The sequence below is a fragment of the Oreochromis niloticus genome, linkage group LG12 (assembly GCF_001858045.2).
Source record: "Oreochromis niloticus isolate F11D_XX linkage group LG12, O_niloticus_UMD_NMBU, whole genome shotgun sequence".
In the NCBI taxonomy this organism is placed as follows: Eukaryota; Metazoa; Chordata; class Actinopteri; order Cichliformes; family Cichlidae; genus Oreochromis; species Oreochromis niloticus.
The window spans coordinates 36,769,990-36,792,439 of record NC_031977.2 but is presented as its reverse complement, the minus strand read 5'-3'; the positions used below and the strand labels follow the sequence as shown (position 1 = coordinate 36,792,439).

At 41.0% G+C, this 22,450-nt stretch overlaps 2 protein-coding genes and 1 long non-coding RNA gene across 10 annotated transcripts in view; 1 reads left to right on the top strand and 2 right to left on the bottom strand.

The window, feature by feature from the left end:
- Positions 1 to 1,019: 1,019 nt before the first annotated feature.
- On the bottom strand, positions 1,020 to 9,361 carry LOC109204429 (uncharacterized). Its single transcript, XM_019365286.2, has 4 exons — positions 9,345 to 9,361; positions 2,128 to 2,190; positions 1,983 to 2,045; positions 1,020 to 1,888 (listed from the first exon to the last, which is right to left on the bottom strand). The coding sequence occupies exons 1-4, from the start codon at positions 9,359 to 9,361 to the stop codon at positions 1,252 to 1,254; spliced, it is 780 nt and encodes a 259-aa protein (XP_019220831.1). The 3' UTR covers positions 1,020 to 1,251.
- A 6,497-nt stretch (positions 9,362 to 15,858) lies between these two features.
- On the bottom strand, positions 15,859 to 16,992 carry LOC112841860 (uncharacterized). Its single transcript, XR_003213271.1, has 2 exons — positions 16,753 to 16,992; positions 15,859 to 16,080 (listed from the first exon to the last, which is right to left on the bottom strand). It is a non-coding gene; the product is annotated as an uncharacterized LOC112841860 (long non-coding RNA).
- Positions 16,993 to 17,855: 863 nt separating this feature from the next.
- LOC100703505 (GTPase IMAP family member 8) overlaps positions 17,856 to 22,450 on the top strand; it is a 51,504-nt gene continuing 46,909 nt past the window's right edge. For 2 of the 8 annotated variants that reach the window (XM_019365414.2, XM_019365411.2), the window contains exons 1-3: positions 17,856 to 17,958; positions 18,042 to 18,079; positions 19,277 to 19,328. In XM_019365414.2, coding sequence (XP_019220959.1) covers positions 19,310 to 19,328 — 19 coding nt within the window. In that variant the 5' untranslated portion in view covers positions 17,856 to 17,958; positions 18,042 to 18,079; positions 19,277 to 19,309. Of the gene's footprint in view, positions 17,959 to 18,041; positions 18,099 to 19,276; positions 19,329 to 22,450 lie in introns of all 8 variants that reach the window. The other 6 variants (XM_019365415.2, XM_019365412.2, XM_019365423.1 and 3 more) reach the window with 5 other exon arrangements.

Genomic DNA, 22,450 nt, shown 5'->3' with positions numbered 1-22,450 from the left:
TGGGCTTTTCAATCAGGTGATAGTGTTCATTGTGTAGGTACAGCATTACAGTGTTTGGATTTGGCTCATCATGTGTGAAAAAAGTATGCAGACGTTTACGCCCTGCTGCGTGATAATAGGTTACTATCTTAATGTTTAGGTGTTTCTCAAATTTGCAGACATCAGAGAATGATACTGTCTGTGTGTCGCATAGACCTACTTGAGCATGTAACTGTTTAGCAGTAGCATATTTTTCATGCTCTGGGGCTGTTGGGTTTAATGAATGTGCTATGCAAAGGGAGAAGCACAAATTGTTGTGCGTATTGTTTGGTGTATACAGATGTTTACCCTTCTTTGAGAGAATCTCATCATAAGGGATGTTTGCCAGTTTTAAGCGAGCCCCGCCACCGCTACTGTTTTGTGCAACTGTGACAATAAACTCTAATTCATCATCACCGATAGATTCGTCGTTACTTTGCATAACTTGTGCTATTTGGTCGAGAAACAGGTCAGGGTCATACTGATCATCAGGATTTAAAACAGCTTGAACATCAGAAGCCAGCGAGGGTCCACGGAGGACCACATTTAGAACACAACCCTGCTGAGATCCAGCCACTGCTCTATCTATCACATTAGCTAGGCAGCTTCTAACTCTTTCTGGCACTTGTTCTGGATCATCAAGACTTATGTCCCTAAAATCAAGGCGCTCGCGCAACTCTCGTGCGTTGAAATTAGGTATCTCTCTGATGCTAAGCTGGCTGTGACTGCCAGACCCAGACTGAACAATGGGCTCAACTACTGCAGCATGTGTTTGTGTATGGTTAACACTTGAGGAATTTCCATTGTTTGAGGGGCTGTGTGGTGATGCGTCAGCAACAGCAACAGCAACAGATACAGTAGCATCAGCCCCCTGATAAGCATGTGCTCTGGGTACACCCCCCTGTTCAGGGGTGAAAGAAGACTCAGTAATAAGACATTCATCGGTATCCTGAGTAACAACAGTAACATTTGGGGTTACAGGAAACTCCGTCTGTGTTTCGGCTACATCATCACCAATAGGTTCAGAATGAGTTGGACGAGGACGCTCATTAGACACATCACTGCGGGTTGTAGCGAGACTACTAAGTGTTGCATGCAAAACTTGACAATTGCTTACTAATTGCGCAGCCGCCTGGTTAAAAGCTTCAAAGTCGAACCATTTAGCCCTAGCGGAGGTACCATCATTGTGCTTGAATAATTTACAGGGTGGGTCCATGATGTGGATTTTAAAAGTCACCTATTTAGAATGGTGGTATTAATGAGACGTAATAAACCTGAGGTCTCGTTTATTGCCTGGTGGCTACTTGTTAGAACCCGTGCTATTTCTTGCAAGTTGGCCTGTGCTGCTTCTCGATCTTGGTTAACTTTAGCTAGTATTTCTTGCAAGTTCAGCTGTATTGTTTGTTGTTGCTGGTTAAGTTTAGCCTCTATTTCTCGTTGATGTTGACTAAGTTTAGCATCGATCAAAGATAATATATCATTTTTTGAGGCACAATGGCTCTGTTCAAAAGTAGAGGGTTTTGCTGCATTTAAGTATGCATCATATGCCTGCGATATTTGTGAGTCTGTTATGCCTCCTTCTTCAAAACCTATGTCTGAATCGCTGTTGTTTCTGAGACATTCTGGCGTGGCGGGTATGTCATTTATGTTGAAATCTGATAGACTGTACTCGAAAACATCGTTGAAATCACTAGGCAGACACTCACTCGCTGGTGTGTGCGGACCGGTGATGAAGAATTCTTCCGATTCTCCGATGTTGCCCAAAGGTTGTGGTTTTTCTTGTTGTTCTGGGAGTTCAATATCACGTAAATATTCCAAAAACGTCAAGGGATCTTCAAGGGGTCCGTAGTGGTAAGGGGTTGTGTGATCGCTGTGGAGATAGACGGGTGTTAGAAATATATATGGTGTATCATTTCAAAACAGGATGTGTTTGGCTCTTTTGATTTATTTATGCCTATACTCACACTTTGTTCTGTGTTATTCCGGATGGCCCCGCTTCTTGACACGCTGTGTACTCTGTCTCGGGCCTGGTGTATTAGAACGTTTGTAAATATTTAAAACCTTTTTTCCTTTAAATTGAGTGTCATGTATAGAGACATGTATACATACCTAACGTAAGGCTTGGTCTTATTTCCCCCGCTTCTGTAGGTTTTTCTGGACAACTTATTGAACCTGTACCCGGGGGATAAGCACTGTTAATACAAGGTTTAAACAGAACACACACACACACACACACACACACACACAAAAAAGCTGCAGGTATAATACTACATATGCAGAACTGTAATTGTATGCTCACAGCATACAATTGCCTTAGTGTTAAGGACAGTTTTTATTTTACTGTTTGTTTTTTTATTCTTGCAAGTTCTCATTCTCACTTTTGTATGTCACTAAATGACTACACTTTACATTCCAGATTAGACAATTACTCATTAGTTCATGGTTTAAGAAACTTATGTTAACAACAATATAATGGTGGACTCTGCAGATGCTTATCTCATGCAAGTCAGTAGTTTTTCCTTTGTTTTGCAATTGAGCAGACTCAAACTGATGTTTCTGAAATATTCATATTATCAAATGTTTCAGAAGCATGCACTCATTTTCAGAGATATTGGTTCTGTGGAATTTGTTGCAATTGTAAACGAAGACAAATACAAGAGTTTGATGTCTTAGTTGTTATAAACTGATCTTTACTGTCACTTATCAAAGGTTTTGTACTATTTTAATATTTCAAGTTTTATGCTAACAGGTGTGACTGAGCACAATGAAGTTTAAAAATTTTGCAAATGTAAAGAATAACTTTTCTAAAATAGCAAGTGTCCCGTTGATACATTACATTAATGTAGAGTTTATGTTGTTACTTCACAAGAATCACTACTGCTCCTAGAGTATTGGTCAGAATTTAATCTTCACCCAAACTGGGCTCAAGACCAAGTTCAAATTTATTGTTTCACAGGGAGCAGCCTTTGAGTTTTGATGGATTGTGAGAAAGATGAGCTACGTCACTGATTTTTCTATTTCTCAGATGACTAAGATGGCACAATAAATGGTGAATGTTGGGTGCTCATTAGTAATTGTCTTGTCATGTTCTTAAAACAAACTTTCTGTATGAAATGATCAGATAGACTTTAATGGAATCTGTGGGTTTTTATTTTTTTTCTGTAAACAACAGAAAATTAATTTAAAGGAATGTAGATATTTAAACCTGAGATCTAAGATAAACCTAAGAGGTAGTTTTGCTGAAATGGATGTTAGAAAGCTAAAAAACAAAACTTAAGATGTTTAATACACATTTTTCTTTACATCCAGTCAATCAACTCTGATAATTAAAATGAAACTGATTTACAAGTTCACTCAGCTACCTTAAGGAGCTCAGTTAATTAATAAACTTAAATCAACTTAGCTAACAGGTTATGTTAGTTAAGCTAAAATAGATTCCTAAGTTAAAAGAACTATTAAAGTATTTGAATTAACTAAAAAACCCAAGTCAACTGAACTAGGACAAGAGTTTAAACAATAGATTATTTTAATTTAGCTGAAAGGGTTTTCCCAAGTAAAAATGACAATTAAAGGAGTTGAACTGACTAACAAATCTCAGTCAACTAAACTAAGACGAAAGTTTAGACAACATGTGATTTTTCATTAAGATAACAATTGGTTGTGTTATAAGAACAAACTCTATTTCTTGACTTAACTTAAAATTTTAAGGCAGCCCTGTACCTGATATTTTTAAGTTGAAACAACAAGTTATATTTTACAGTGCAGGGACTTCCAAGAGCCGCTTAAAAGCCACGTAAGCCAGTCTTCTGTATTTGTGGCATAGTCTCGTTGTTGTGCGTCCTGAAGTTGTCTGAGTGTTTTCAGAGCATCAGTCATGTTCGGTGAGTGCACATTATCTGGAATGTATGTGCAACATGTGTTGTTAAAGAGAATTCTCCTTTCTCGGCGAGAATTATGTCCAATGCTACCCTGTGTTGCATTACTACTGCAATGCACAGAGCATCAATCTCCTGATCCCATTCGTCGTTGAATTTACATGAAGCATTCAGAACCTTTTGTCTTTCAGTCCAAAATTTAAATTCCTCTGGGACATTGGAACCCCATATGGAATCATGCTGCTTGAGGTCTGGGGTGCTTCGTCTTTTCCTTGTTGTTGACGTTGAAGTTGACGTGGCGTCCATGGTTATCTTGAAAGTGTGGTCAGATATGAAAATGGGAGCGCACTGACCTGTCCAATTCCCAGGAAGGATATCCCAGGCCATCCCTTGCACCCAGAAGGTGCCATTTGAGATGTTGCTGCTCTTCACGGGCCCTCCAGGAGCGTGTGTCTGTACTGCTTTGCAGTTGGCGGTGGTGTTTCCCATTGGCGTGGATCCGTTCTCTTGGCGGTAGCATAGGCTGTGGCTCAAATTCCCATTGTTTCCAAGAAAGACTGGGAATGATTTAGCCTTACTTCTGTGCTTCACTTTCAGGTCAACCCAGAACCATTCGTCACATGTGCCATTTCATCCTATCTGGAGAGGCTCCTCATGGTTGACCACGATTCCCTGGAATCGATGCCCACGGCTGGCGTAGCTCGCGGCACACTTTGCCTGAATTATGTCCATTCCCTTCGGATACAAGGTGGCGTATTGTGTCGTTGGGGGCATGTAGGAGCAAACATAGCAGTCCTTTCTGGGTGTGCTATCATGTATATATCGATACCATGCGTTATTCATCCATGGGTGAATGTGGTCTTGTGTCATGTCATGAAGATGTAAGTTGTCATGTGTCCATCGTGTCTGCAGGTGGTGTTGTTCATCTTCTTTCTTCCGGGTGAGTGTTAAGAAACTCACCAGGAGTGCAACATTAGCCACTAGGAGGACGAGTGTCTTCATGATGACCAGACACACCTGTGACCTCTGATGAGTAGACTACCGGCAAGAAGAAGAAGGCGGGGTATACCCGATCAGCCCTCCCTCCACCAATAGATCACCATACAGGAGTTAGGGGTGTCGGCGTCTAAATGTTTAGGTTGTCACTCACTTTTTTGCAGTGGCTTTGATGGATCCAGGACGGTCTTTCTGCTATTTTGCAGGCAGTAGGTGTGGTGAGTATCCCCTTGATAAGGACCTTCCCACCTTGGTGAACTCCAATTTTTCCTTTGGAGTACTTTGATCAGGATCCAATCACCTGGTTTCAACCTGCAAGACACTAGAGAGTTGTTTAGAGCAGTCTCTTTATTTTCAAGTAATTTAGTCATCCATTCGGCTAGTGTAGTTTCTCTTATTGACTTATCTATAGGCTCACTTGTAATTGGTAGTGGAAATGGTCTACCGTGAATGATTTCAAAAGGTGTGAGTTTCTGAGAACTTTGTGTCAGTCTCATCCACATTTTTACCAGGCCTATACACTCAGGCCATGGTCTCCCTGTTTCTTCCATGCATTTTCTCAGTCTCTGTTTTATTGCCGTTAGTTCTTTCCACCAGTCCGGCACTTTGTGGTCCACGGGTGTTTGATGCTAAATCCTAGTGCTTCAGAGACCTTACTGATTACTTATCACGTCTATGATCACTAGAGCGTATTCTGAGCCTCGGCATTCATTTAGCTCAATAAAACCCATGTGGATCGTATGAAAAGGATGAGGTGGTGTGCATTATGTGCATCATGTGCATTATGTTTTTGGCAAATCATGCATGTTCCGACAAATTTCTGAAATCTTATCTACCTACCCCCCCTCCTGCTGACAATAAAGCTGCTGATTTGTGTAGGAACTTTGGTAGTATTGGTTTGCCATTACAAGTCACCAAACCACCTTCTAGCTGTGCTCCACCTTTTAACCATTTCTATTGTTCTGTAGTTGGTGCGGCTTTTCATTCATTCATAAGCACATCAAGTGGTATTTGCATTGAGGAGTCAGACATTAATGTGTCTGTAGTTTGTTGTGCCGCTGCTTTTGCGGCTTTGGTCTGCGAAGTTATTGCCTTCAGTGACCTCTGAACTGTTTTGGCAATATAAACACTTCCAACAGTGCCTTCAAAAGATTTCCATGTTGCAGTTGGGTTAGGCACGTATGACAGCTGTGAGTTCTGCACTCTGTGTAGAGTGTAAGGACGTTAGTGCTTTTGCTTCTAAAATTGTGTCTACTGTGGTTACCGCATAACCTACACAGTTCCGCCCAAGGCTACTTTTGGACACTGAACCGTCTACAAAGATATCAACGACACCAGCCTGTGGGGTGCTGTGAAGGTCAGCGCGTGATACAGCATACAGCAATTCTGATGTGTGACAGTGTAAGCAAAATGCCTACATAGGAAAGTTGTCTGGCATGTGTCAAACTTCTGCATTCTTCCTTGCATTGCTTACAGTTCATAGCTCACAGCTCTAAAACTAGGCATCTACAAATCATATGCCCAAATCATTATGTGTCACTGTGATCACAAATATGATCACAAATTTGTTTTCCAAACTTACTAAGCAAACAAACAAAAATAAAACAAATTGCCTATGGCATCATCAAGGCTTTGCTTTCATATTAATTGAGTGTAAGCTGCTTTCTTCATTGCAAGTGTTTATTACAATAAGGTTTAATTCATGCATCTTATCACTGAGTTCTAAATTCAACCTATCTCCTCACACACACACGGTTTCCTGTCACCGACAGGCACACATTTCCTGTTTCTGCAGACTGTCTTTCATTGTATTTATAGTCTAAAAACCCTCTTTAATTCTACTAAAAACAATCTAAATCTCTTGATCTAAAAACGATACACCTTTATTTCACACACACTTTTAAATTGAGCTCTTTCAGACATCAGGAATCATCACACACACTGCCTTTTCTCTCAAACTTCCACTTGTTCACTCACTCCACTATGAACCTTTGTATTGTTATTATTACTTTTATTACTTTTTTAAATTATTTTTGTACAAATCACACCCAATCAACCTACCACTCACAGCATTTACACAGTTGGAATCACTCAAAATATGCTTTCATATTGTAATGAATTCAAACTCTATTTATACAATTGTAGTGAGCAAGACCAGCATCTCCATGCGCGTCACCGCTCCTCATTAGCTTGGTAGTGTCCACATATTTATTTAATTCAGCTTCTCAATCTTGTAGCTGTTGTATACAGGGTTTGGCTCATTAGTTGTTAGCATAGGTTTGCTCTTCATCTTAACAAAGTCTCATCTAAGATGACAGGTTTACAAGCAGGTCAAGTGTCAAGTTAATTCTTTATTTTCTTCATCTCATATATCATTGTACTGAGTTTGAGCAAACCTTAAGCTTGAATCAGACTACTTTTAACAATCTTCCACCTCACATCATAACTGACTGAGGTGCCCCTTCCTATTAATAGTATGTCATTATTAATGTTATCATTGTATTGTTTTTCCTTTTTTATAACAGCAATGGTATATCACAATACACTACTTCACTACTAATATACAATAGTTTGTTAGTTTACATTTTATTATGTATCCATCACGGGTCTGTGTGAATCTGCAGCTTCACACCTTCCCAAGCTGGAGACATTTGCTTTTCCTTGGCTGAACAATGACACAGCCTTAATATACCTTATGCATCTCTCTTTGTTATTTGATATATTTTCGTGTGAATTATCTGGTTTCATGCATTCTATTCATTCTAGGCACGGTCGTCATGCCAACTATGTTTCATTGTTAATACCAGTTTACAGGTTGTTAACCTTCCTATTATCTCCTATTATCATGCTTATCGCAGATAAGCTCTACTTTAATTTAAGTTATCCTTAATTTAACCTTTTGTTTATTCCACTTCATTCCTCTTTCCATGCTTTAAAATATAACTCTTGTGTACTCTTTGTTTTCTTTTTAGCTTCCTTTTCAGTATTTATTTCTGCTTGGAGGGTTTCTTATAGTTTAGTTAATGCATTTTCCCTCCCACGTGGGACATTTAGGTTTTCTTTGGATTTCTCCAGCACCTGGACATTTCTTTTCTAACCACTGCTCGTCAGCAGTGAGTTACCCATTTTAATCCTCTTAATTTTAATCCCTTACAACTACACAACTGCGGCACCTTCTCTGGCACGAGAATCGAGAGAGGTAGTTGACACGGCCTTCTACTTTCAAGCTATTCTTGAAAGCGGTGTCACCTTTACGTGATGAAACACGACCTGTTTCTCTCTTTTCACCAGTACTTGGGTGGCCAACAGCAAACAAAACAGTGGAATAGTTCAGCCTCCTTATTGTTCTGTAAAATCAACTTATTCCACCAACAAAAATAAAACAATACAAAAACAAAACAGTACTTTTATACGCGCGCTACCTTTACCCACTACGGGGGAGCTACCAGTCCCTGACGAGCTCTATCTTTATTTTAAAATGCTACCAGCCCCTCTGGGCAAGCCTAAACATTTTACGCGAGGTGTCTGAGTGTTAATATTCACCTGGTTGCTGATTCACTGCCGGTCTCTCAGGTCTACCTCATCGACCCCCACCGCCGTGGACCACTTATAAGAACGCCGGCCAGAACCCGAGTTCACGTCTCTGGACTTTATCCTGTACCTGGACAGGAGCTGTCGACAGACTTCAGCGCGGGCTTCTCATGACGGCAGGACTCGATGAGGTTTTCCTGTGGGGTCACACAAAAGTGCTGTGTCCCATCCGGCTCGAAGGACCAAGAAATGTCAGGAGTTTTCCTGCATTGCAACTCAGGTCGGAATAAAAACGCTCAGACAGGTTAACGTGTACACGGGTGAGACTCAGGGAGACTCGCACCATGCAATAGTTGTCAGCCTTTTTATTCATAGCATTCTCAGAGACGTACAGGAAAAGATAAAATAGAACTGTGCAGGCTTCCTGTTGAGTCTGCACTTCCCCATTTAGGTTTAATACTGAAAGAGCAAACATATTTAGATAAAGAAACGTACTTTTAAGCATAACATAATAAAAATCCCAAAATCCTGAAATCTTTTGACACCACCTCAATGTTTCGACCCACTGACTTTATGCTAAATAAGTCAAAAACATGTTGAACTTAAGGAGCAAACTGGCTGCTTGTGAAAGAAAAGCCTGTACAGGTGGTGGTTGCACGGGTATTAAAAATGTAAACAAAAACTAAAAAGAACGTGTTTTTAGACATTAGTGTCATAGGAAGCTTTTAAAAGTGGAAAGTATCCAATCTGTTGAAGATTCAAATGAGTGAGTAAATGATCTCTGATCATTTTTGATGCGTGTGTTTGAACAATAGTTTTACAGTTACACACAAAATATTGCACATGTTTGTGAATCATTGCTCGTCAATCATTTCTACCCCTAAACCTTCAGCTCAGTAGGTGACTGTAGTTTGTGTTGTGTACCTGTAGCTGTCGAACATCATGCAGCAAACTGGAACAAGCACCAGAGTTCATTTTGTGTCTTTGTACAGCGGCTTGCAAAAGTATTCGGCCCCCTTGAACTTTTCCACATTTTGTCACATTACAGCCACAAACATGAATCAATGTTATTGGAATTCCAGGTGAAAGACCAATACAAAGTGGTGTACACGTGAGAAGTGGAACGAAAATCATACATGATTCCAAACATTTTTTACAAAGAAATAACTGCAAAGTGGGGTGTGCGTAATTATTCAGCCCCCTGAGTCAATACTTTGTAGAACCACCTTTTGCTGCAATTACAGCTGCCAGTCTTTTAGGGTCTGTCTCTACCAGCTTTGCACATCTACAGACTGAAATCTTTGCCCATTCTTCTTTGCAAAACAGCTCCAGCTCAGTCAAATTAGATGGACAGCGTTTGTGAACAGCAGTTTTCAGATCTTGCCACAGATTCTGGATTGGATTTAGATCTGGACTTTGACTGGGCCATTCTAACACATGGATATGTTTTGTTTTAAACCATTCCATTGTTGCCCTGGCTTTATGTTTAGGGTGGTTGTCCTGCTGGAAGGTGAACCTCCGCCCCAGTCTCAAGTCTTTTGCAGACTCCAAGAGGTTTTCTTCCAAGATAGCCCTGTATTTGGCTCCATCCATCTTCCCATCAACTCTGACCAGCTTCCCTGTCCCTGCTGAAGAGAAGCACCCCCAGAGCATGATGCTGCCACCACCATATCTGACAGTGGGGATGGTGTGTTCAGAGTGATGTGCAGTGGTAGTTTTCTGCCACACATAGCATTTTGCATTTTGGCCAAAAAGTTCCATTTTGGTCTCATCTGCCCAGAGCACCTTCTTCCACGTTTGCTGTGTCCCCCACATGGCTTGTGGCAAACTGCAAATGGGACTTCTTATGGTTTTCTGTTAACAATGGCTTTCTTCTTGCCACTCTTCCATAAAGGCCAACTTTGTGCAGTGCACGACTAATAGTTGTCCTATGGACAGATTCCCCCACCTGAGCTGTAGATCTCTGCAGCTCGTCCAGAGTCACCATGGGCCTCTTGGCTGCATTTCTGATCAGCGCTCTCCTTGTTCGGCCTGTGAGTTTAGGTGGACGGCCTTGTCTTGGTAGGTTTACAGTTGTGCTATACTCCTTCCATTTCTGAATGATGGCTTGAACAGTGCTCCGTGGGATGTTCAAGGCTTGGGAAATCTTTTTGTAGCCTAAGCCTGCTTTAAATTTCTCAATAACTTTATCCCTGACCTGTCTGGTGTGTTCTTTGGACTTCATGGTGTTGTTGCTCCCAATATTCTCTTAGACAACCTCTGAGGCCGTCACAGAGCAGCTGTATTTGTACTGACATTAGATTACACACAGGTGCACTCTATTTAGTCATAGGCACTCATCAGGCAATGTCTATGGGCAACTGACTGCACTCAGACCAAAGGGGGCTGAATAATTACGCCCACCCCACTTTGCAGTTATTTATTTGTAAAAAATGTTTGGAATCATGTATGATTTCCATTCCACTTCTCACATGTACACCACTTTGTATTGGTCTTTCACCTGGAATTCCAATAACATTGATTCATGTTTGTGGCTGTAATGTGACAAAATGTGGAAAAGTTCAAGGGGGCCAAATACTTTTGCAAGCCGCTGTATCAGCTGATATACACAGACTGTGGTCAGAAGTTGCCATCCACTCTTCATGGGCATGAGTGTCAAGGGTTGTGAGTGTGAGTGCTGTTTGATGATTTTGTTTTGTGTGTTTCAGAATACTTTATTAATCCCAAAGGAAATTATGTGGATTACAGTTGCACCTAGACAGTAACAGACTAAACTATTTAAATAATTCAATATGTTACAGAGTTCAACACTCCAACTATAAAGTAAAGGACAAAGAAATAAGTAAGTAAAAGTTAAACTGAAGAGAAAAAGCAGGAGCAACTGTAACAGGCTGCTTGACTCACGCACACTCACATTTTTCTTGTGACGATCTTTGTCTCACACGTTTATTTGTAACCGTCGTTCCTAACACAGCAGGCTGGAACAGGCCCTGGATTCCTTTTCCTTTCTGACAGATTAGCTGTCGTCTGTGGAGTTATTACATTTCATGCTCTCGGCTTCTCACACAACCACAATGCACGCTGCATTAAAGTGACAGAGGACAAATGTATTCTTTTAAACTTTAAACCAGGGGCGATTCTAGGATCAGAGCTTTGGGGGTGCTGAGCACCCAGAGAGCTGCCCAGCCAGGCAAGATAAACTTTACACGTCACGATGAGACTTCTTCCCTGTCTCTGTCAGTCCCTGCATCCTTAAATGTCTCCAGTTGTCCCAAGTTCTCTCTGACTGTCTCCTTGGTGCATTTAAACCCCTGTTCCTCCCTGTCCTCATCGTCTGTTGTCTTCATCTCCGTTATCAGTCATCATAATTTACCATCTCTGTGCAAGTCTGCAAATTTCTTTCTTAAATCATAAGATTCTGAAATTCAACAAGTCTCTCTGTGCCTGGGTCCTCGTCTCAAAACATGACATCACTGTTTTGTACATTTTAACACAATTTAATCCCACATTTGAGAAAGAAAGGCAAAACACTTTTTTTGAAAAGTCTGTAACAAAACCATCAAATCTGATCAAGGTTATTTAAATGCTGCAAAAGAAGAATGGATTGGGATAAAAAAAAAATACATATCCTAACCTTAATTACTGGAGGAGAATAATGAATGATGCTCATAGTGAGTAAGAAGTAAACTGAGTGCATTTGGACAGAGATTCACTTTTAATGTGTATGTATAATATAATACAGATACATAAAAAACACTCCCAAAACAGAATAAATTATTACAAATAAAAATCTTTACTGCAGATACTAATTTTACTAATTTAATAATACTAATTTTGTGTTGTAAGATTTATGAGTTTCATGCTTTCATAGTGGTGCTTGGGAGAGCTTGACATTTTTCTCAGGTGGTACACACTGTAAAAAGTTTGAGAAACACTGATAAGTGTATGTGTGCTTTTGGAAAACATTTAAAGCTGCTGTACAGAATCTTTGAAACAAGCTTAAAACACTTTTAGAATATAAACAGAGCATCTGCTTCTCTCTACAGCTCCTCACTCCACCAGGGCTGTTTGGCACTTTCTGATACTGTACTGCGACAGTCATACAGACAACTGGACAGTCCAAAAGTTGGCCCACCTATTACTGGCTGAGGTTTTAGTAGAGTTGTGGCTGAACCACATAAAAATATATCATTAATTTTAATCTCCCCAATCAATGATAATGTTGGAATGTTGTTAAAGAGGGTCAAAAATGTTTCAACCCAGTTTGTTTTGCAGCTTCTGTATAGCAGCTTTAATATAGGGAGGACACAACTTCCTGACTGTGTGAGTAAAATCAGGTTTTTTCTCTTTGTCAGTTTAATAGTTTCTGTTTTGCCTGTCACTGTTCCCTGTCTGTTTTCTTACCTGCTTCTTCCTGACCTTGTACTTTCTCCTGACGTTCCCTCTTTCCTCTCTCCCTCTTTGGACTGACAATCATACACAAATAGATTGGATTCAATTAGATGAAAAATTACATTAATATGAAAAAATACTATTAAGATCACTAACAAAAAGTCCTCTCTCAGTGTACTTTCAACCAAAAGGCAAATAACCAAACCACATGAACATCTAATAAAAGATATAAATATTGAAACACTGATCCAACATTATCCTTTATTGATGGATCATTTGTTTTTACACTTTTACCTGAATGTTGCTCCTTTTTTTGAAAAAACTTCCTTATATCCCTTATGAACCTGGCTGTCTCTCTGTACACAAACACACACACACACACACACACACACACACACACAACCGTAGTTTTAAGGTTAATGGGCATTCAGTCAGTTAGCTAGTTAGTATCCATTTCAAACAGGACAGTGGTAACAACAGTAGGCTACGGACAATTTTTAGTTTTAGATTTTAAATATGCTATATAAATTTCAATGGGAGCAACAGGACGGTCAAATGTCACTGATTTTACTACAGAGTAGGACGGATTGTAGGGCAGCAAACATTGTCGGAAAACATGTTTTCAACACTGCAGGTTACCTGGTGTAATGTTTTTCAGCTAAAAAGAAACATGGCCTGACTGCTACCTAACTATATAAAGAGTAACTGAAGGTTAAATGCAGCTAATATGTCCTGTTTTAAGCCAGGCACTTACGGTGTGTTCACACCGAACGCGATAGGCGCGAGCGAAAACGCCCCAAACGCCCCTAATTTGACGCGTGCACATTCGCACCTCGAACGCGTGTCCAAGAAAAATCCATCGCGCGTCAAAATTGCATATTTTGACGCGCGTGAACCGGAAATGTGGGAGGGATGTGGGAGGAAGTTGTGCCAGACAGTATCTTTGCTAGACGGCAGCTGTCGAGCTAGCGTTTCTATTTACTGTGGAGAGCAGAGCAGCAGCGTTAAGGACGTCCTCGCCGTACCTGGGTCCATCAAGTCCTCCAGACGGGTGAGCAGTTTGGTGAGTTTCACCACTTGCTCCAGGAGCTGCGCCTGGATGACAGCCGATTTCAGCGATATCGCCGTCTTTCCCTCGCCCAGTTTGAGGACCTGCTGTCCCGCGTTGGTCCAAGCATCGCCCGCCTAGACACCAACTACAGGCGCTCAATCCCACCTGCAGAGCGCCTGTCCATCTGCCTGCGGTTAGTAAAAGTGTTTAATACGGTAGTCCTTTATTGATACCTGTGCTAATATGCTAAACTATCGTTTATACACTGCTAACATGGATGTGCTATGCTATCAATGAATGCCGTCGGTGTTTACTGATAGCAAACTGTGGTATGGAGACGACTGTTTATAATATTTCTAGTGATGCTTGAAAGGTCTCATCAAGTCCCGATTTAATTCAATTTATGCTGTTATCAGTGTTTGCATTGATAGCATGGCTGTGGTGTCTATCAGTGTATGCTCTCTGTGTTTGCTGATATCAAACTGGTACAAGGGCCACTGTGGGTTAATCTTTGTAGTGATACTCACTCCTTATTTACACCTGGTTTAATTCTGGTATAGATGAATATTTGTATGTAATCCTCGCAGCTGTCAGACTCTATAACAGGGGTCACCAGCCTTTCTTTAAACTGAGAGGTAGATAAAATTGTGAACAGTTTGGTTCATCTTTAGTTATATGGTTCTATCTTGATAAGCTATGTCTTATCACAGATTAATTTTTCAAAAATATTAATGATTTAAGCAAGGAAAGGGCTACATGTCAACATACAACTCTTTATTTCTATTAATGTCTTACTTCATTCCTGCCTGATTTACATGTTTAGGAATTATGAGTGATTGGCTCACTGTAGTGGTAAAAGTTGCTACCAATCAAATTATGATATGGTAAAGTTAAAACAAAACACAACTGACTGTTTTATATTATATCTAATATATATTATGTAATTATCCTTATAATTAGAAAATGTTTTATGTAAGATTTATGTTTTGTAATTTAAATCTGACATCACAAAAGTATTTTGGAATTTGAATAATGTATTTTGTAACTGCAGTACACATAATACTAATTTTGAACACTTTTGTCCAGGTTCCTTGCCACCGGGGACTCCTTCAGGACCATCGCGTTCAGTTTCAGAGTCGGTGTGTCCACGGTGTGCCAGATCACCCCCCAGGTAGCGACGGCCATCTGGGACTGTCTAGTGGGCGACTTCATGGCTGTGCCTTCACCTGGAGACTGGCGGTCCATCACAGAGGGATTCCAGGAGCGCTGGAACTTCCCTCTCTGCTGTGGAGCTCTGGATGGGAAGCACGTCCAGACAAAGGCCCCCCATATATCACATAGGAGACACACACATTGATATACACTAAATATTTATTTCATTTCTTTTTTTGTGGTGCCCAAATTTATGCACCTGCTTGATTTTGTTTAAACAATTATTGCACACTTTTTGTAAATCCAGTAAACTTCTTTTCACTTCTCAAATATCACTGTGTGTGTCTCCTGTATGATATATTTAACTGACATTTTTTATTGTAACAACTAACGATTTATACAGGAAAATAATGGCTATTAACAAGGTTGCCCAAACCTTTGCATCCCACTGTATTAGTATATTCTGTCATTAGTGTAATATGAAATAAATTCTACATGTGTCAAGTCGTGTGCCAACATTTGCTGTGTAGTAGAACTGAGACATTAGTCATTATAAAAATTTATTTGAAATAATATTAAAATTCTCAAACAGAAAAACATTAAACATAAATATATAAAAGATAAGTATTTACAGACAGACAGGAATAAAAAGGACCCAGCTGCTCTCCAGAGCAGGAACAAGGCTGAGGAGGAAATGCTCCATTGCAGACTGGCGTGGCCTCTTCAGGGACACCAGGATGGCCAGCTCCACTGCCGATGGACCGTCCTGGGACCCGTCCCTCATCTGCCTCGGAGCTGTCCTCCTCTCTGGGCGTGTAAAACACAGCACAAAACACAAAGAAATGAGAAGGCTGCTACTAGATTTTAATTTCAACATTGAAAAAACAAAACAGGATATAATCAGATTAGTTGTAGATATTTAGTAAAGGTGATCACAAGGCAATCCCACACCGAGTAAAGAGCTATCAGTGCTTGCTGTACATACCTGTGGGTGCAGCAGCAGGAGCTCAGGGACTGGGGAGCCAGGAGAAGCAACGGGATGCTCTGCAGCAGAATCAGTTGGTTCTATCAAGACAATATTAACTGTTAACAGGTTGAATACAATAATCATAGAGAAAGTATATACAGTGGTCCCTGTTTTATTGCAGCAGGGGTTCTCAGAATAACTAGCCCCTCGCCACGCACTTTATACACTTTTTTCCCCACACACATGAACATTAGTCACAGTTCTCACAAGTTGATTCTCAAAGTGCAAACCTTTGTAGACTGCAAAACGTAAAAGTATTTTTATGCCGCGTTTTGTCTTCATCTGCCTGCCACTTTCGTGCGCCTTTTCCTTTCCTCCCGGTGCAGGTGTCTATTTCCGAATGAGGGTCATAGTTATGAGTGTTTTTGTGCTGTTTTTTCTATTGGACGTGATGGTTATCAAAACCAAACATGATCAATTTGGCAAGCGCAGGAGACACGACACGGAGGAGATTTGTCAATCAGGCTGCAGAATGCAATGCTGTACGGTGCAATGAAAAATCAGCGAAAAAGCGAGGCAGTGACGGATGAGCGGGACCACTGTGTGCTGTTTATTAATAAACAATATATTCCTATATGACAACATGCATAAAACCAGAACGGTATTTGTACATCAGTGGGAAAATAGCGGGACAGTAGGCGGGCTTGCTAGCTTTAGCGCGGCTTCATCGGGTCAGTCTGAAAATTAAAAAGAAGAACAAATGAACTTACCAGGTTGCCCGATCTCCTCACTTCTGTGCCTCCAAGCTCGGTCCTTTTTATTCCTGTCCCGGTAGAAGTAGCAGCTAGCATCGTATAGTTCTGGACGATTAGCCACTGCGTTGATGAGTTTTTCCTCCATACTGAATGAAGAATGAAGGGCTTTGGTTTGATCTGCCCCTTTGACCTGGTTACAGCCACGTCACCAGGCTCCTGATTGGTTGACGCGGCGCGACTTGACGCTGGAGTTCAAATTTTTCCAACTCGAGCGGTAGAGGCGAAAGACGCGTATGCACAAAATGCAACACAAAAACTCACGCGCGTGGTTTTTTCCGCGAGTCAAACGCGCCAGACGCGCTACACTGACGCGCGTTTCAGGCGTTTTGGCGTTTTCGCGACGCAAATCTGCTTCAGAATTTTCGCCGGACGCGCAATCGCGTGTCATCAGCCTCTTTCCATTGACTTTACATGTAAACCTGACGCTCTGGCCGCCTCTATCGCGTTCGGTGTGAACGCACCGTTACACCTCCGCTCCGCTGCGTCTGCTGCCGCTCTGGCAGCAACAGAGCTAGAGCCAGAGTAAGGGAGAGCCGAGCTGGAACAAACCATTTTGGGAGGGGGGGTGTTATCTATACTTTTGTTGTTAAAATGTTATGTTTCAACCAAGTACTGTATGGTTTTTATATTTTTAGCAGTGTGTCACACAGACAGCAAATATTGTCCAAAAAAAGTAAGAAATCTTTGGGGGTGCTTTGATTCATTTTGGGGGTGCTGAAGCACCCCCAAAAATGGGCTAAAATCGCCCCTGCTTTAAACAATGAACATCAGGCCGACAACACATCAGGATGTCGTACAGAACAACGGTGCAACGAGACGACAAACATGAAGGCGCACCGATGCAGATGTTTTGTCATCTGTCCTGCATGGATCCAGCCTCTGAACGTCGACACAAATCTGTACAAATATAAAAATATAAAGCATAAATTTGTGTCGAGTAGGCTCACCCCACCCAAACACCAGCACACAGAGTGTGGGTGGGTGGTTGTTCCCACCCAATCAAAAGTGAAGAAAATAAGGCTCAGAGAAAACATGAGCAGTGTTTCTAACTTCTGATTGGTTGGGCAGTGTAAAGCCCGCCTTCATGCTGTCATCAGAGGTGCAACCAAACAAAGAAGCAGGCGCCATGTCTCACCTGTGAACTCAGAGGACGACGAACAGGTAAAGCACAAATTTATCTGCTGTTTTTTCTCAACAGTTAAACTCATCACTAAATGTTTTTTCATGGTTTGGATTCTCTGCAGGTCTGCTTCACCTTTGTTAGCTGTGTTTGTGCTGTGAGGTGTGTTGTGATTCTCTTTGTTAATGATAGTTTCATTTTGATCGTTACTGCCTTTAATATACTCTCAATTTTTCCTCATTTACATCTTTTCTTTTTGGCTGCAGAGAGTGAAACTGTGTGTTATAATGCAGAACTATAATTTATAATATTATGATAATGAGCAGATACATGAAAATTAGGTTATTTCTCATATAACATATGATGATATAAATAATTTAACCTGAGCCAACAGAAATATTGCATGTAAAGTGGAGGGTGAGACAGTTGAGTGGAGAGGAATATTTTAATATTTTATCTATATGAAAATTTTAATCTCTCTACTGAAACTACCATAAGACCCCCCTCACTCACACACACACACACACACACACACACACACACACACCTTATTTGCAGCTGCTCACCTGTACCCAGCAGGCTGGAACAGGTCCTGGTATTCTCTTTGTTGCAGATTGTACCGCCCACACTCAGATCGTGTTTCACTTTCTGGAGTTTTCAGACTCTCGTGATCTCATCTAATCATCATTCTCAGAAGCCTTTGCTAAATTAATCCTTGTAGCAAGATGTGAATGTGATTATGATCCAGGTGATGTGGTCTATGGTCGTTTCTGTCCGACTGTTTGGAACAATCTTGGTCCAATTATGCACTTGAATGCAGCACACATGAGTGGATCCATCAAAATATTCTTTAATTAAAACTCATTCAAGTAATATCTTCTTGTGCACAGAAAGCTTCCTGAAATCAGAAATGATCTCTGAGGTTGAGAACGTGGAATAAATCATTCATGTGTATAAAACACTTCTACATGTATTCAGACTGAGGTCCCCTGATTCTTCAGTCTTTTGCTCAGGATAAATCTGGTTGATCAGTCTTTAAAAAGACTTTAATTTCTTTGAAAAATGAAATTGTGAAAGATGTGAACCTTCTTTCCGCCGTTACTCACGATGTCTTAATGGTCTAAATGTAATTGGTTACACTTGACCCCCCGCACCTCCCAGTTTGTATAAAACATACTCTACATGGTGACCAACAGGAGACCAACTGAAGTATCGCATAAAACGACCAACATCACAATAGAAAACTTCTCTTTCTTTGTGCCGTTGCATTTGAACCATTCATGCTTACAGCCCCTTTGTCCACCTACCATCACATGTTGTGTGATTCAAAGAAGCTAAAATGCATTTTTTTCCTTCCAGTTCATCCCCCGGTCTTTTCAGAAAAGTGACATCATGGCAACCAAAACAGCTGGTGAGTCCACTCACATCTTATTGCTCAGCAGTGAGGATTTTGCACTCACACTGTCCAAATATGTCACAGATTTAGAGAGTAACTGTAACATCAGTTCAGGTATTTGAAGTGAAAGTAAACAACAAACAGGTGCAGCAGCAGGGTGGAGCATCATCCAACTGCCATGATCACACTGTGCTGCTGGTTTTAGGAGCAACGTTGGCTGATAGACATATCCAACATGCTCACAGTACATGTCGCCCTGTTCTGCCGATATAGTCACTTCTTCATTTCCAGTCGCTTCACTTGCTGAAAGAATGAATGTAAATAAAAAAAATAAATAACTGAAAGCTGCTTGAAGGCTACTGTGTCTTCACATGCCCAGCTAATGCATGTCCTTTGTGTGGGCTGTCAACTTAACATTCAAAGACTAACACCACCAGCGAGTGTTTCTCATACCAGCAAGTCCAACAGCTGTGGCTCTACCTGCCCTTGATAGACAACAACAACTTACAAGCTAATCCAGCACAATGCTTCACTTCCCACCTAGTGTGGGAGCAACAAGTGTTAACAGTTTTTTTCTTCCATGCAGTGGAGATATTCTGACAGTATATGTGTTCTAAATCTATCCATCAATTCAAAGCAGTCAGGGTCTGTGGGTTTTGCTGTGCAGTTTTGTTACTATTAAATATTTTCAGTTTGCTCACTTTTCTAATTTTTTTATCATGTCTGATTTTGCCAAAAAAGCAAATGCCCTTTGTAATGCAACCCTCCCCATTTATCTGGGCTTGTGGCATTCTGTGGGTGGGTTTTTGAATATGAACTTTAGGAATAAGGAGGAACATAGAGTGAAATATAAGAGTGGAGGAAAGAGGACACAGTGGGTTCTTGACCTCAACAGGAGGCCGAGAGTAAGATGTTAAGATGTTCACTGGGAGTGAGCAGGATTAGAGAGGCTTAGATGGTTGTGATGTGTGCAGATAAAGGACAGTGGATTTATTGGATTTACTAGACAAAGGATGTTGGAGATGAAGCTGCCAGGCAGGAGGAAAGAGAAAGACCTCTGAGAAGATTAATGGAGTGAACCAGGACAGAGGGGTTGAGGTGACAGAGGAGGATGGTGGGATTTTTTTTCTTGCTTAGTCATGTTGATAATTTCCTGATATATATATTTTTTACTTATTATCCCTGATGTCTTAAGTTTTACTTCCTTTTGATTGTCCTGATTTGTTTCAGCCCTGTTTCCACTTACCTATTACCCCCGTGTGTATTTATAGTCCTGGACTGTTTTGCATGTGGTCGTGTTGTATGTGTATAGCTGTGTAATTTTGTGTTTTTGCCTTTAGTTGGCAAAAAGTAATTTCATGTTTTCCAAATCTTGGAAGTTATTACAAAACAAACTGACAGAACAATGAGATCTGATGGTGTCACAGTTTGCGAGGCAAGCTGTGTGGGAATTATTAAAGGACCCAAGATGCAGGCACTGCTGATGTGAGTGAGCTTTATTGAGGAGGATAACATACAACAAAAGGCGAGGGTGGCGAGAACAGAACTTACAAAACCTAAACTGGGAAAACTAAGAATAAAACAAACCTGAAACCTTGGGACAAAAACAGAGATGCAGGGGAACAACACAGACAAACCCGCAATGCACACCACAAAACACAGGACTTAAATACACACAGGGCAATCAGGGAATGGAAAACACAGCAGGGATTAATTGGACATAACGAGACAAGGGGAAGAGGAAATAGAAACACTGACAAGAGACACGGACCTTCAAAATAAAACAGGAACCACACCGACTGAACTCCACACACGCAAACTTAACACAGACTGGGGAGACAGAACATAGGAACGTGAAGCGTGGAACAGAATTACAAAGGACACAAAACACTAGGGATAATCATAAAAAAACAACCCAAAATAATCAAAACCACAGAAGAGTAATAAACTTAAACATACACACAGAGGCCACAGACTCCGCACCATGACATATGGACCCAGCAGATGCAGCACTTCATGAGGAGCCTGAAGAAGTCTAATGTTTCCTCACAATTTCATGTAATGTGCCATGTAGATCACGGCAGGTGAACTCAATCACAGACTCGGAAGCACTGTTCGGTGTGTTTATTTGCAGTGAGTGAATCAATATACAATGAGGTGGCAATGTGCAAGGGGAAAGGTCTTCTGAATGGAGGTGCAAAGGGGTCCAAGGTGTCCAATTTTTACGGATGATCTGATATCGTCGTGTTGGTGTTGTTCCGAGATCATCATGAAAATGTTGTTCCAGGTTCAACATTGCAAGTGACCAATCACATTGTTGTGACGTTATTCTTTTGCACGCCAAGCCATTGGTGCATTTATGAAATTCCAATGTTGCAAGGACAATATCAATTCTGCTTACCGTTTATTAAAGGGTCAGGGTCAGGGTCCGTTGATCGGTGGACAGAAGCGGTTTCTCGCAGCTTAAGTACAGTGTTTTGTTTTACGGCGGTTTTTCCCAAAGTCGCAAAAGTATGACGTCACAACATTCTGATTGGTCACTTGCAATGTTGATCCTGGAACAACATTTAGTATGATGATCTGGGAACAACACCAACACGACGATATCAGATCGTGCAATTTTTACAGTCCTCTCAAGGATTACAGGCTCACCACACCAGGGACGGGATGCAAAACCTCTGCACAGAGAGGGTGGTCAGTCGATCCACAGCAAAGGGAGATGTCACAAAAGCACAGTGAGATGACAGGCAGGGTTTCACTAATGGGTGCAGTTCAACAACTGAGCGATGACAAACTCTCCACCATGGCCTTAAATAGCCCCCTTATCCACCAGGCAATCAGGAACATGCGCACAGTCCAGGCTGAATTGTATAATTAGTCAACCCACACGAAGTAGGAAAAGAAAGCAAGATAACAAAAACTCCTGACATAATGGCTTCTTGCCCACAACAAGAAACACAAAGAAGCTGTATTGAGGAAGGCATGCTTGTCAATGCTCCACTCAGAGAGACAGTGATATGCTGAGATACTTTCTTGGTTAGTTTTGAAATCAAAATTTGGATTTCTTTAGTTTCCCCAGTGACCACTTAGGAACAAGAATTAGAGTCATGGTATTGTTAGTGATACTGGGATGTGCA

What these genes read in the sequence shown, in the direction of transcription:
- LOC109204429 (XM_019365286.2), bottom strand. An exon ending in AAGACCAAGCCTTACGTTAG is followed by an intron (nt 2,046 to 2,127) that starts GTATGTATACAT and finishes CTAATACACCAG; the next exon opens with GCCCGAGACAGAGTACACAG. An exon ending in GGAATAACACAGAACAAAGT is followed by an intron (nt 1,889 to 1,982) that starts GTGAGTATAGGC and finishes CTATCTCCACAG; the next exon opens with CGATCACACAACCCCTTACC.